Genomic DNA, 16264 nt, shown 5'->3' with positions numbered 1-16264 from the left:
GTATGGAAGTCAAGATCTACCTAGAAGTTCAGTGTTCGAGTAACACTTACCGCCTGTCAAAGCACTGAGCCCTGCGCTAGTGACTGGCGGTGGTCTTGAAAGAATATTATCGATCCCATGGGGATTGGCAGCTCCAGTTTGATTGGACTGCGAAGATGTTTGAGACACTGTAGTACCGCCGGGTGACTTCATTTCCGTCATGGAGTGTAGGGCAGCTAGGGGTGGCCCTAGGAAGCTTAGTGGTAGCTTATGATCCAGCATATCTGATACGTTCTTCTGACCTGCCGACGGATAATCTAAGCTTCTTCTTCCTGTGAGATTTTCTGGACTACGTGAGCCAATACTGTCGTTTTGTGGACTATTGTACCCAGCTATTTCGTCACTTTTTTGGCTAAGGTACGATCTTGAGCTTTCGACAGGGCTCTCTGTGTCTAAACGTTTGGATATACCGTCCGGACTGTCCGGCGGTAGATTGGGGTGTAGGGGACTGTTGTCACGACTTGTGGAGTAATGTGGGGTGTCTTCGTCCCTTGAGGCACAATTTGTATAGCTAATATCTTGACTGTCGATATCTTTGGGTGGTACACGATGGTCGTAGTTGCAGTAGTCACTCAAATTGCCATCGCGATCGGTACCATCTGTTGCACTCACGACACCACCACTGACACAATTCCCGCCACTCGCGCCCACAAACAGATTCACTGGACTATTGTTATTGTTGTTGCGAAACGCACTCGGATGGTGATGATGATGGTGATTCAATTGGCCGGACTGACAATCAAATGGCACGGCGCCGTTACCGCCGCCCGTGGAGTCTCTTGTATACCCAAAGCCACCGCCAAAAGAAAATCCATGGGAGCCCAGAAATGCGGGCGAACGGAAGGCAGCCAGATTCAGCTGGGCGGCGTGTTGCGTAGCGGCTGCAAAGGGGAACGGACTGAGATTACCACTGAGATGTGGAGCGACCAGTGCACCCAATTTGGGGCTATCAGAGCCCGGTGTCGACAGATACGGACTACCCAGATTGATGCTGAATATGCACTCTATCTGAGATTCCTCAGTTGCATCACAGCTTCCACAAACCTATGTTCATACCGGTCAACTAAAGTCCGACACTTGAGTTCTAAGAGTGGGTTATATATGAACTAAGTCCTAATGTTTTTAGCGGTATCTCACATGTATATCACCTTGGGATTAAATTAAAACACTTCACTTGAATATCAATCGCGGTATTAAAAGATATAGTTATAGGAATTAACTGGCTTAAGCATCAGCCCGTGCTTAAGGATTCAAGATCGTAAGGAAATGTTTTGCAAACGCACTTCAAGAGCGATTTGGATTTACGACTGACCGACTAGGCCTAATGTTTAAGAATGGAGTCCAACTGTCCAAAGACTCCTCTTGCAGCCACCAGCAACTTCTCGCCACAAGATATAGAGGTACTCTTCCCATCTCACTTGGTTCCTATAGCCGACAATGTGGTTTCCATGGGAGACACATGGGCCAGAAGAGGACCAACATCTGCGCACTCTACCAACACAGCCAAGGTATCAAGAGACACGCCTTCTGGATAGGGCAATTGCATGGAGTATATTTGATTTTGGGGTGGAGCGTTCGAGTTCATTACTTCCATCTCATTCTTATTTTTGTTATTTCCCGACGATTTTTTTTTGTTAAAGGATAATAAAATCGTATTTTCCATTTATTAATAATCTTCGAAGAGAGAGAGAGAGCAGAGCCCCCATGGTTACAGTATAAATGGGTTTAACTGGCTCTATGGCCGAGGTTTATTGTACTTTTATTTATTTTATAACATTTATATTCTTCCTCTCCACCGTTCATGATATTGTTGTCAGACTCTTTAGCATTTTATAAGTAGTTTTATTCATATGTGTAATAATTTTAAATTATTCGATTTAACATCTTTCCTCGTTCTTTTTGCTCCATTTCATGGTGCACATTTCTTCGGTTAAATTGAGCTTTTTGTGAGCTTTATAGAGTTCATCTTGTGGGGGTTATTTTTTTCTCCATGAACCTTAATATAATATAAACGGTGAGTTTTAGGTTACAGGAACCAGAAAAGGATATAAAATAAATTAAATTCAGAGCAAAAAGAAAGGATAATTGAGTAAATTTGTCCTGACATTAAAATACTATGACAAAGGAAGATAGGGTAATAAATTACCGGTGATTCACATGGAAAAATGCTTCTCAACGCAATAATCTGCCCTATCAATTAGCCATTTCCCCTCGGGGATTATTTTTTCTCTCTCGCCCTTTGGACATATAACCATCTTCAGGAATATCCAGAGGGATGATAATAATAATAAACACGATGGTATTTATATTTACACAAAAGAAATTTAATGGCTGAACTATTTCATCCGTGTGCGCGTTTTCACCATTTACGTTTGCTCATTTGCTGTCGCATAGGAGAGCATGTTATGTATAACCCAAATTCAGGACATCCGGTCGTCCTTTTTCATTGAGTTCGCAACAATTCCATTTATATGGAGAGGAAACTTATGACACTCTCTATATAAATTGTATGCACCCTGGAGACTATTGTAAAATGAAAACGGATTTGTCAAAAGGCAAAATTAATGAGATTTCTCATACTCTTCAGTATGTTGAGAAAAATCTCTCCTGTTTGGTGCAGGAAGAAAAAATGATTTAGTTGGAGGAGAGAAAAAGGATATGTATTTCTGTTTTTTTGCCCAGCCTTTTGAGAATGCCATGAAAGAAGCATAAAATACGCAAATACCTTGATCCTTTTGTCCTAATGCGTTTTTACACCTCTCTATAAGAGAAATAAACCGGGGTAGAGTTGGAAAAAAAAGTTTAGAACCACAGATTTTGGCACTTGCAGACTACTCGCTTGGTAAATTTTGATAACGTTTGGTTTGGGTCTACTTGCGTTTACTTAAAGACGTATAGGAACCTTTAGTACGTATAGATGGATACCTCTAACCGTTTATAGCATCTATTTAAATTGTATTTTTTAAAATAAGGTAAATGTACCAAATTCCGGCCAGCTTGCAATTTCGGCCACCTTTTTTGTTCCTCAAAATTCGATGAATTTTAGTTTTTGCATTCTATAGAGATTATACTATGCAAAAAAAAAATAACAAAAAATGTCGCTTCGACGAGCAAGATGATTTGAAAAAGACATTGAAAGAATTCGGGAAGGGCAAGGAACTATGAGAATGAAGGTGGTCGGAATAGGCCGCCAATGCTATATCCACATTTTTATGCATTTTAAAATGTGTTAAAAATTATTTTAGATAAAATAACGACGATAAACTCCCTACAAGGTTCCAAGGAACACTCCTTATAAAAATGTTACAAAAATAATATTCAATATGTGTTAAAAATATTACATTTCAAATTTGAGACTTTGGCGCTTGCATGCAACTATGCCGAAGTTTGGAACACATACCTTAAGTAGTTTTTTTTAATCAAGTTCTGTTTCTGACTTCTTTTGATAAACTTCTACAAAATATTAAAGCGAAATTTTAATATTTAATAAATATTTATAATTTATCAAAATTTTTAATTTGAAAAGGCTCTAGTGCATTTCTCAACTGAATGGTATCATGTTTGGGCTCGTTGGAAAGGTATTAGAATTTTTGATAACTCTGAACAGGTTCCAATCTGGTTTGAGCCAATGAACTAGTTTATAAGCTATAAGTAGTTTTTATCGAAATATATTATTAAAATATTATTATTACAGAAAATCTCTTAAGCAATTTTAGGAGATTTTTTGATTAATTTATGAAGTGGTTTAAATCGGTTATGAATCGGTACACGGGAAATTTTGCGAAAGTACTTTTAAGGTATAGCATCTTAGTCACAAGTTCGAACATTTTTTGTATTTCATAATCTTAATTCAACACTTTTTGAGCCTTATGGCCTCTATACAATAGAAAAATTTTTGTCCATATTGAAGAATTTTTCCTATACAAACATAGGGAATTTGCTTCAATATGGACATACATTTCTCTAGTGTCTAGAGACCATTAAGTGTATTTTATAAATTTTTAAAACTGCGAAAAAGATTTAGTTTGCATATTCAATATTCAATTTGAATTTTCGGACATCAACGATTTTATGTTTAATCCCGAGACATTTTTAGATAAGAAAATTGCTAATTTGAATAGGTAGAACACCTAATTCAATTACTTACGATACTATTTGTCTTTTATAAATGCCTAAGCGAGTTTAATCAATAAAAAAGAAATCCAACTTAGGAGGTATACAGCTCTGCAGAAAGGTCTTTTCTGTGCTCATTTACCAAAGTTAATTATTGTCCTAGTAAATCCTTCAGCTCCAAGTACTCTTTCAGTTCAATGTACTGCTCGTACATGCTAGTATTTAAGGAGAAAATATGTGCATTAGTGTGGGTGGCGTTTGCGTGGAATTTCCATGTTGAAGGTCCCTTTTGCGCGCTCTTGGTGCGAAAAAGGAGGGAAAATATACAAATTGCAATTTATCCCATACACATTTGCCAGGAAAATACACTACAAGATGCATTTCCTATGGTTCTCTCCATGTGAGTTGCTGTTAATGTTTAGAGAGCATCGAACATATCCCCACCATTTCAGTGAATGTTTCCAGTAAATTTAAGAGTGATAATCTCGATTTGATTGGGTCAAAAAGGCGTTGCCTTCCACCCAATTGGTCAGATTAATGAAAACTTTCCTTTGTATGGCCTTTTTCCACGAAAAGCACCCACAATTGCGAGAAAAAGGACACTTTCTTTCGATTTGCTTGATCATGTTAATTGATTTCAACACTTGTGGAACTTTCTTTTTCTTGAACACTCATTAAATAGAAAAATAGTGTTTATCACTAATTTTTCCAATTATTCTGAAAATTTCATCATCATCAATCATACCCCAACCCATGGCGACAGATGCCAAGCATTTTATTAATATAGACATACAGGGAAAAATTTATTAAATGATGAGGTCAATTCACATTTTTCAATTAACTAAATGCATGTTACACAGAGATATCACATTGAATTATATTACATTTGTTACGCACTGTTTTTCCTCGCTATTTTTCCCTTCAATCTCACCCTCAATCCCCTTTTTTGCTCCTCATCATAACACAGTGAGATGAAATCTCTCCCTTTCCCTTATATATCATTTCACCAGAGACAAAACTATTATATTCATCAACTATCAACTCCCCGTTCTAAGGCCCATCCCATCGTATCAAGGCTCCTACAGCTTCAATTTTTGCCATGTGAAATCAATAAATCGTACGACAGAGCATTGATTCACCCAGTAAAGATTCACAGAAGACACTCATTCAGTACAGAAACAAATAAACAACATTGTCCTCGAGTTATTGACTTGTGCTGCTTTCCTTTCACATGATTTCCAATTGATCTGTGGCATTTAAAAACAACGCTTTGTGTCCTCATATTTTTACTTGAGTAAATTCTGTTTTCTTTTGACATAAAAATCCTTCGACTGGAATTACTTTTTGTATTTTTAAATGCCAATGATTGGGTACAAAGAGAATTATTTTTAATCATAAATTATTGAGCTTGAATAAATTCAGTTGATATTTTTTATAAGGCGTAATAAACGAATGACTTCGACTATGCTCTTACTGAACTTTTCAATTTTTATTTCGTCTCTAAATTTTCAGGTAAAATATATCAAAATTTATATAAAAATTAATTTAAAAAATAGCTAGGCAATTCAAAATTTTAAAATCAAGTTCTCAAAATTTTTACATAAAAACTACTTAGTAGTATTTTAAATTTATATTATTAACTTTTATTTATTTTTTGAAACTTAACGTGGCAATTATCTAGGGATAAATAGGGTGGTAGAATCATGCACAAAAATCGAATTGGGCTTTGATGTTGTTATTTTATATGAAGATGATAAACAGAACCAAAGCTTAGTATTTATATACCATGATTTACATTTCGATTTAGGTTTCATAAAAAGTATTACTAAAACATGTTTTTTTAGCAATATTTCACACTTCTCGAGAAAATCAATTTTCCAAATTCTTGCTAATTAAACATTCTGAGCTATAGTAAATTGGAATAATTGTTGATACGAAACTATCCCGTACGCTTGTACTGAATCTGACTATCATTTTCAAAATTTAAGATGAAATCCGGTGATTCTTTTCAAACATTATTTACAGTATTAGTTACCATATCATTATAATTATTTAACTATATAGTGTTATAAAATCAATTCCGAATATCTTACTATCGGATATCTACTTTGTAAACTGCCCCATTCTCTAATATTATTATACAGTACGACTCCAATAGAGTCAACACATTTGGTTATTGTATACCTGCAATATTTTAAGTTATTAATTGTTGAAGTTACTATTTCACTCGTTAAAAATTGTCTCTGATTCTTACTTAACCAAAGTTTTTTTTTTAAGTTTCGCATTAAACCTGGACTTTTACATAATTTTTAACGGTGTTTAAAATTTTAAAGGCTTGACTCTATCGGAATCGTGCTGTATTATTATTATAATCATGAAATAACAAATTTGTTTATTTAAGATATTTCACAGGTTATGACGGTCCGTAGAGTAACCAATTTAACAGGAATGCTTGTTTCGTGCTGTATTAGACCTTCCGGGATTGTAAAATTTCTCAAATTTAATTTAAAAAATAATATAAAAATAATTATAAATTATTATAAATAAAATATTATATTTAATCAAAGGGTAGATATTATAGTTGGAAGTGGTGTGCACATTTTTCCCATAATATTTTCCTCATGATCAAATCTTGCTTTTGAAATTTTCACATGTGTCGTTCAAAAAACAATAGCCGTACTCACTATGGCGCTGTTATCTTGTAATATCGTTATCTCGTTATCTCGTTATGTTCTCGTAATGTATTTTATAAATGAAAAATTATAACAAGATAACAGATTACGGAGATTACGAGATAACAACGCCATAGTGAGTACGGCTAATATTTTAATTTGTTATTTAAGAATGTACCTATTAAAAAGTATATTGTGCAATTATCTTGATATAACTAAGCAATTTTTCTTATTGAAAATCAAAATTTAAATTATATGAAGTTTAATTTCGATCCATTTTTATGAACAATTAGATTACTTTAATACCCAACAGTTAATATTTTACAGACGAAACTTAGTACTTACCAAGTATTATTTTTTTAACCACATTTTGTATTTTACTGACCAAATTTAATTATGATAAAATTAATTTTTTTACAGCTTATTTTTGCAAATTATAATGTCATGACTTGTCGTGTTTATATTTCGCTTTCTCCTATCAATCTTCAACAAGTAATCTAATAGTTTCATCACATAAAGAATTGAAGTAGTCCCAAGGCAATCTACTTATTGTAATATAATTGATTAAAGCTTTGGATACATTTGAAGCTCTAGCCAATCAGACAGTGCAATGAGCCACAAATATTTTATGTGAATAAATATTTAGCTACATGTGGATATTGCTTTAGTATAAATAGAATAAATTTGCTGAAAGAAAATTTTATTCACCGGAAATCTAGGGAGAGAGAGAAAGAGTGATGAGAATGGAGTCAGTGGCAAATCTTATTAATCAAAAGCCACCAGACAAGAAATCATACACAATATTGCAAAGGAATGTTTGGACGATAAAATACAACCCCTTTTATTTTCCCCATAAGTAGATATGTTGCTACAAGAGGATGAATAAACTTGTGTGTGAGAAAATGCTCCGTGAGTGAGATTGAGGGAAAATGTACGGAAACCCCATAAAACATGTAAACTCTACCTTGTTGATATTTGCCATAAAGTTGAAAAAAATAAAGGTATCAATTTTTACTGCCCTCACATATGTGGTTGTGTTAGGGTTTTCTTTTTTTTTCTTTTTAGAAAAATTCTGCCATGCAGAGAGATTTTCTATGTATGCAAATTGAAAAGAATCACTCATGCTTCATACTATCTTCTGGGTGAATCGTAAAAATGTAATTCATCCAGACCAAGGTATTTCTTTCAATTTGGAAAACTTCCTTTCCAAACGTATGTGTGCGTCAAAAGGCCAATAAAATCTCGAAAAGAAGAATATTGAAGTAGAATTTATCAATAATACAAGCATTCAAGTTTATTTACTTATTTAATTTGTGTAATCTACCGATCATAATCGTATTTCTTTGGGCACTTTTTATATCGCAAAATCAAACATGTATGATTTTACGATCTCTCGGAATGTTACGTTATTATGTATTGTGATTGATATTGCTTTAAATTGAACAATTTCCCCTTTTTCCTTCCTCTTTCGAGAGTCTGTTTACGGCATCTCATGATGCTTTTTTAAAAAAAATGAAAGAATTGCCCATCGAAGGGAAGTTTTTTAATGGAATTGAAATTTAATTATGTGCATGAAAAAGGACATTCAGCGATAAATTGAAAATTAGAAGATATTTTTCACATTTGAATTATGCAATTGGTAGAAAAAGCCTAATTCAATTCACAACCCTATTTCTTCTACGCCAATTTCAGAATAAAAGTTTTATTTTAAGCTAATAAATTGAAACTTATTGGCACTTAAGTGAATGAGAAATCTCGATAAAGTTCGAAACTCGTAGATATATTTGAAAAACCAATTCTGTAGACTTTTTTACATCCTCAGTCAATGACTGTAAATATAAATTTTTCTAATTATCCACTTGGCACTTTTTTTTGTATTTATTGAAGATGGAAATAAACCATCTCAAAAATTGAAATTTTTTGCAGATTTCCATCCAATTTATGTGAATACGTACGGAAAATATCTTTTTTGTGCAACAGAAAGAGAATTTAGTTTTATTTACAAGAAAATGTGTTGCAAAAGAAGAGGAATAATAAGGAAAATATGGAGATAATCCCTACCCCAAACAAAAGCACATATTCCGAATGGGCAATCGAGGATGGAAATTTAAAATTCAATCCAAACTTTTTGGCAGATATTTGCTAACAGAATAAGAAGTGTTGAGAGAAGTCAGGAAAACAGGAAAAATTCTTGACGTTGTCGATGGAATAAAAGAAAAAGAAAAAACAATGTAAATATACAATTTATCAATTGTATGGGAAAGTAGAGGAAAAGGGGATTGACGATATGTGAAATATTTTCTCTGCCATATGACGGCCGATGAATAAATACGAATAAAAATCGAGAAAGAAACCACGATGTAGCCACCCCAATTTTTGATAAGGGTTGCTTTCCTTACCACTCGTTCTCTGTATATGAAATGACAAGCCTTTATATGTATTTTAGACGTGTCTCTCATTCTATACATGGTTTGCGGCACACCTCCAAACTGAGGGAGGGACTTGAAATAAATATCTGTGAAAAGTTTAATTTGAAAATTTCAGAACCGTTTTTTTATAGTTTGTAGAACTTGCTTAATTAAATTCAGGGTAATTACAAAAATGTTCAACACTATTTACATAATTTTTGAATTTGAAATAAATGGTATTTTATTGCGATTTTTATTTTTCAACCTTTTCCTATGTTGATAATAAATAAGATATTCATACTCTTTTTCAAGATCTCCTTATGTTAAATGTTATAACTAAAGTGTATAGAACTATTCCGTATTTCAATGGATACGAGTCGACTTGGGATCGACCGAAGGATGTATGCATATGGTCTTTAAACCAGATGATAAACCTAGTACAAATGATCTGAAACTTTTAAAATAAAAGGAATTGAGGAAGTTTTATGAAATTGTAAGGCCCATAGCTCTTAATATACCCTAAGTTAGAAATATTCGCAGAAATCCTACTGAAAAATTACAGTACTTAAGCCTTATGAATTAGTTCTATTGCCAAAGACACATTTACGACTTAATCCGGGAAAGGGCTTAATGTAATTATAATCAAAATAATGATAAGATTGCATTTCCTACTAGGATTAAGCTGAGAGACGACTTAGTTAGTGGGAAACTTATTAGAATTTATTCGAATCAATATTTTGATTATAATTACATTCAATTCAATTCAATTTATTGTTACACTAGTGTCTTACAAATCCATAGATTTTATATTAAGACTATACAATTCATTTTATTCGTTGTTGCTGCCGATTCCCTGGTGATTTCTCCTAAAGCGCTTCAATCAATAACTTCTTAAATTGAACATCTTCATTTGAATTTTTTAGTTCGCTTGGTAAATTGTTATAAGTATTAATTGCCTGGTAGTGTATTGATTTTAATCCAAATTTCGTTGTCTTTGGTTTTATATTAATTATATTTCCTTTATTTCTTCTGTTTTCTTCATGTATTTGTACTGGGTTTTGTGTGTGGATTTGTTTATTTTTATTCTTATGTATATATATTATTTGTTGTATTTTTATAATAATTTCGATAGGATGTAATTTTAATTCTTTGTATAATGTATGGCTTCTAGTAAACTTATTAAAATGGAAAATAGCTTTAATCAATTTATTCTGTGCTCTTTTAATTTTATTTATTAATTTCTTGTTAGTGGAACCCCAGATTTGTGCCCCATAGCTTAGAATTGATTCCCCTAATGAATAATACAATGTTCTTCTTATTTCTTGTGGTAGTTATTCATTAAGTCATCTCTCTTCTTAAGTCGTAATTTTATTTATTATATGCTTATATTTTATAATTATTGTTTTAAAATTATAAATTTATTAATTAATTCAAAGTGTTCATTAATCTTGCCTAAAACATAGTAATTACTTATTCTAAAACTAACTAAGATCTACTGGAACTCAACTGAGATTGATTGGGGATTAAATATTTTGTCCCAATCGATTGAGAAATATGAATTTTGAAAATGCTTATACCTTTCGATTTTGGAAACTTAAGTTCAAATAGACTCAGGTTGGTGCTTGAAAATTTGGCGGTAAAGGATCAAGTAAAGGAAAAGTACATAAAAACTTTTAAATTTTGATCCTAAACGTAAAAGTGTTGATAATTTGAGTTGATCCTTTATTCCGAAAATTTTAAGTGCGTTTAATATTCTCAAGCATACGTATAAGATTATTTCTTATAAATAACGTTTTTAGTGACTACTCTGCTGAGGATTCAAAAGTGAGTAGTAATTGCACAAGTTCGAAGATTTCGTCTTTATCGATCAATTTAATATTTCTCAAAATACAATTTGATACTTTTGGCGTTTATACTACTGGAGTCGCACTGTATATGATCCTATTCATACAATCACCGTAGACGCAGGTGACTTTGGCCTTCGGGAGTGTCTTTGCCATCCTGCTGTTCTTAAGCTTTTCTGAATTTCTAGATCAGATCGATAAAGACCATCCTAATCCTTAAATGCTAAAATTAAACAGAAGCTTACAAACACTAGAGGAGAGGCACATCCGGAAGCTAAGCTCACCCGAATTTTCTATACTTTACGTAATAATTAAACAAATTAGTTTTATAATTCTGAAAAGTAATTAAAAGCAATATGGTTCAAGTTCATTTGAACAATTTATGAAATAATTAAAAATGAAAAAAAAATGTTTGATTCTCTGGTGCGAGAACACTGAGAAAAAAACGGGGGTGCTATTAACTTTTTTTCCTCATAACTTCAACACTTTTTAGGTGTAAAAGTATATCAACATTTTTAATGTTAATTTTACACCTTTTTAAGGGTAAAATAAACATGGAAAAGGGTAACTTTAACCCCTAATATATACCTAAAAAGCATAATATTTACACCGATTTCTGATCAATACTTCAAGGTAAAATAAACATTTCCGGAATGTTATTCTAACTTTTTCGGATTTCTCTCAGTGAAGGTAGGAGAGAAATGAAGACAGTATTAAATGCTGGACAAACCTACGGCTTAAGCCGAGAGACGTAATTTTAATCAAAATTATGATTAGACTACATTCCCATCAGTTTAAGCCGCCTCTCGGCTTAAGCCGTTAGTCTGTCTAGTCTAGAGCACTAGTAATCTTATGCCGAAAATAGACACAGGCTGATCCTGAAAAATACCCAGCTCGAAAAATTTGTTGGTAAAGGCTCAGCCCAAACTATCACTGAGGATTTAGGATCAAGGATTAGCGTTTACAGCGTAAATTTTGATTAAATCTCCACATTTTGATTACTAAAAGACTTTTTTAAGTGCAATATCAATGGATTTTTCGTGCAGGAAGGAGCACTCTGACCTTTTCATTACTCCAATATGTATTTTAAGATATTACTACATTGCGTACCATTACTCTCCATGTTTTTTTTTACCCTATTGACATTTCGAAAGGCACCCAAAAACGTCTAAAAAGAAGCTTTTTCTTAGCTTCGGCGCTGAAGTCGCCTGATCACAGTAATTTCACTAGACCTCATGAGTTTAGAAGATCAGCCTGATCTTCCAAATTTTGGTCTGATCCGTGAGTATATCGACATCAATCCTCATTTTTCGGGCTTATCCTTAAGTCGATCCCTGTGTCTATTTTGGGCTTTAAAGTGGACCTAAAGTGGATTCTATAAATATTCCAAATCGCAATATCTAACTGTTTGAGCCGTTTGGCCATTATCGTATCATTATCGTGGACGGACAGGCAGTGCTACGTTACCATTATTAGAAATTCACATTCCAAGCAACAAGTGAAATTCATACAAATAATTATAATTTTTTTTTAAAGTTTGCTTCTATAAAAGTCTGGATTGCAATGAATGTTTTTCAAGGAATTTTCAACACATTCATAAATTTCACGAAATTTTGGAAGCCTTCTATTAGAATTCTCAAGGGAGGAAGTAAAAAAAGAGAACGAAATGATGAGTCTGGCAGGTATTTTTGTGTATCTTTCCATCTTCAGTAGTATGGTCTGCAGGTCATAAGTCCATGGTGGAAATTGATTTTGTATTCTGGCAGAATACAAAATTGCACATAAATTTTCGAGATTTTTAGCATAAACAGATGAAGAAGAAATCACAATATTCTGCCACTCAAGAAACCCTTTCGCCTTATTGAATTTCCCAAAATAACATTTCAACCAAACAATGCACAGAACATCCCCCATTCTTTTGCAGTCTCTTCTTCTCTCGTGGTCTCAGGTGTTGTACTCTCATTTTTTTCCTTATTCCCTCCCTCACTCAAATAGAAATATTTTGTTTATACATTCAATTGGATTTTTCTTATAGATAAACTTTATAATTTACCACAGAAGAGCTGGACACGAAATACCATTCCTGCCTTTCAAAACTGATTGTCATCGGGAAAGCTGTTTTCCATTTGATTGAAAAATATTTCTCCAAAACTGGAGAGAAGGATGAGGGTGAAGAAGTTAGAAAAGTAATATTTTGATTGTACGACAACTGTTTCAATCCGCGATATTATTTGAGGATATTCTAATAAGGCGACATCGTAAATCACTGAACATTTCATTAAGAAATTTCAATTGAACTCCATGAACTTTTTTCTTGCCATTTCTCCCTTCGTTTTTTTTTCTACGTTTTCAGTTTATATACGCCTTCCTCATTCTCCTCTTCCGGCCTCAATAAGAGGCTAAAAAGTAAGAAAGAAAAAAAAAGAAATCAATTGGCATACACTCGAATATTAGTGGATGAATGGTATTTGAACAACCATTCCCCTCCTGTCGTTGGCAAAGTATTTTCGCCACCCCCAAAACTCACCCTACCATCTTCCAAGGAGAAAAATTGGAGGCAAATTTTTTTCCATGCAGAAAAATCGCCTTGGAATTGAAAATCGAAAGGTGTATTATATTGTGAGACTTACTAAAGAAGAAGTTTAAACAATAAAAATGGAATGCTGCATATTTTTATGACATTCTTAAATGTTTTCCATTTGAATTTTGAATTTGGAATTTTCACCATCCCCCGTAGAGGAGGGTATATGATTGATCCATAAGGATGGGGCGAGTATTGGTGGGTGATTCAATATGGAAATTTTTCACTCCATGGAGTGATATCGTGCTGGAGTAAAAGAAGGTAAATGCCATTGTTCCTTCTGCTGTTCAAATACGATTAAATTTAAATTTGAATGTCTGATTTAGCGCTGAGCCATTTTTTCCCAATCCTCACCACTCCACAATCCTCCTGGCGTCACACCACCCCAAAAACCATCACCTACCCAATACATTTCGGACGTTCAATAGTGATTTTCTCCGATATGCAATGCCAATATAAATGGTGGAGTGCCATCAACATATGCTGAATATCAATCGATTTGCTCAGGGAAGAACACTCATACATGGCCCAATTTTTGCTGCAAATGCATCATATTTTTCAATAGCGTTATATTGAAGTTAATATTTGAACTAGATGAAGTTATATGTCCCTTAAAAGATCAACCAAAAGTGAATCCCCTACTTATTAAGCGACATTGATTAATATTCTTCAAATATCTGATAAATTTTTGTATAATTTCATCTGGATTGTGTTCAGTAATTCATCCGAATGATAAAAAAAAGAATGTAGAGCTTTGCGCTGCAAAATTTTAACGGGCGGCTATTTTCCATAACATTTTTTTTAATATTGCTGGCACAACATTATCAACCTTCGAGCGAGATTTTCAGACAGGCATAATTTATTACTCTTTTATTACGAAGATCGGAAGTTCGTACCTCTTATCGATTCATTTACTGATATCAAGACCGGTTAAACTGTGACTTTCAAAAATTTAAGATGGCAATTTTTTTAAGTCATAGGTATGTTTAGTAATAAAACAAAAGTAAAAGAAATAGTAGAAGCCATTTTCGAAATAAATTAAAAAAAATATGTTTTTGGGGAAGATGGCGGAAGGTGAATGGATGGAAAATAAAAATCATAATAATATTCCTTGGGTCAACTTATAGGGAGGACCTCCGAACATCGGCATTTCGTATCTCTTACCGCTTGGCCTTTAGTTGAATTACACATTTAAGGACAGAAAAAAAGAATATTTGAAAAAAGATTGGTCATTTCCGGGTACTTCACGGATTTAGGGTGAAAGGAACGTCTATTGACACTTTAAGAACTCGTGTCAGCACCTATTGACAGCCTACTCTGTACCATTTGGGATATGAAATTTTAACATCTCTGTTTATAGTAAAAGGTATATTACAGAAAAAACGTTATATTACTTATATTTTACTAGATACATTCAATAATTTTCAACATTTTGACAAAAGTGTCAATAGGGGTTCCCTGTCGAACAGACGTTCATCCGACCCTATTACCGTTTGTAACCGACGCATATATTTATTTTTTCGTTTTTATTTCTAAAGTGTCATTATTGCACGAAAATTTAGTCACATATTAAATAGGATGGGTCCCGGTCAAAATCCCGAATGCCAAAATCCCGAAAGCCAAAATCCCGAAAGCCAAAATCCCGAAAGCCAAAATCCCGAATGGGCCATAATCCCGAAAGCCAAAATCCCGAATTCTTAAAAGTGTCATAGCCACTCGAACGATTGCACCCGCGCCTTCTTGAGGCAAAGGGAAATCCTTGGTGTCGTGGGAAATCATTCTGAACATTTTCCTCCATATAATTTCATCCCTTTCACAATTTTGAACATTCGGGATTTTGGCTTTCAGGATTTTGGCCTTTTCGGGATTTTGGCTTTCGGGATTTTGGCTGCCACCGAATAGGATATAGAAATGTCATTTGCTGAACATATTTTCTGAGTTTTCCCATGTTGTTTTCACATTTAAATGTACTGAAAAAAATGAATATTTTATTAAAAAATATGTTCTTTAACGTACAATATGCTACTCTTATTCTTATGAAACACCACTACTGCACTTAAAATTTCTTGAGATTTGGCTCATGCTCATATTCTTCACGAATGCAGCACTTTGCATTATAACCTTTTATAATAAATTATTATTAAAACAAATTGATTTTGCTGTATCATTTTCTGAATTATGTGCAACTGTGGAAAAATGCCACTCTTTTACTAATCTTTTTAAGAAAATCTTGAAAACGTTACTTATATAGCAACAAATTTTGGAAAATTCAATATTAAGGAAAGCCTTCTGTAACCTGTAACAACCTTTTGAGATAACAGCGGATTCTGAAAGTACAAAGTTCTATATCTACTTCAATAATAATGAAAAAATCGAAAAATCCTAAAAATGCCACTTAAATCGCGTAAGTGCAAAATCAGCGTTAAGCACGCTTCAGTTGTAAAAGAAAACTTGTGATTTTACGGTTAAAGATGAACCTTTCAATAATTTTACCCCTGTTTTATGTTTAATTTCTTATGGACTTTGAAGCTTTTAGACCTGAATAGTGCCTATCAATAACTAATACTCTCTCCGTTCCGACGTACGTTTGGGGAAAAAATAGGGATT

General features: G+C 33.4%; 1 protein-coding gene across 1 annotated transcript in view; it reads right to left on the bottom strand.

Moving 5' to 3' along the window:
* LOC129803362 (homeotic protein antennapedia) overlaps nucleotides 1-1585 on the bottom strand; it is a 48973-nt gene extending 47388 nt beyond the window's left edge. The window contains exons 1-2 of the mRNA XM_055849886.1: nucleotides 1458-1585; nucleotides 51-1072 (exon numbers count right to left, since the gene is read on the bottom strand). Of these exons, the coding sequence (XP_055705861.1) occupies nucleotides 51-1072; nucleotides 1458-1585 (1150 nt within the window). The remainder of the gene's footprint in view (nucleotides 1-50; nucleotides 1073-1457) is intronic.
* Nucleotides 1586-16264: the final 14679 nt, after the last annotated feature.

Source organism: Phlebotomus papatasi, chromosome 1 (genome assembly GCF_024763615.1).
Source record: "Phlebotomus papatasi isolate M1 chromosome 1, Ppap_2.1, whole genome shotgun sequence".
In the NCBI taxonomy this organism is placed as follows: domain Eukaryota; kingdom Metazoa; phylum Arthropoda; class Insecta; order Diptera; family Psychodidae; genus Phlebotomus; species Phlebotomus papatasi.
This window is presented reverse-complemented; position numbering and strand designations above follow the sequence as displayed.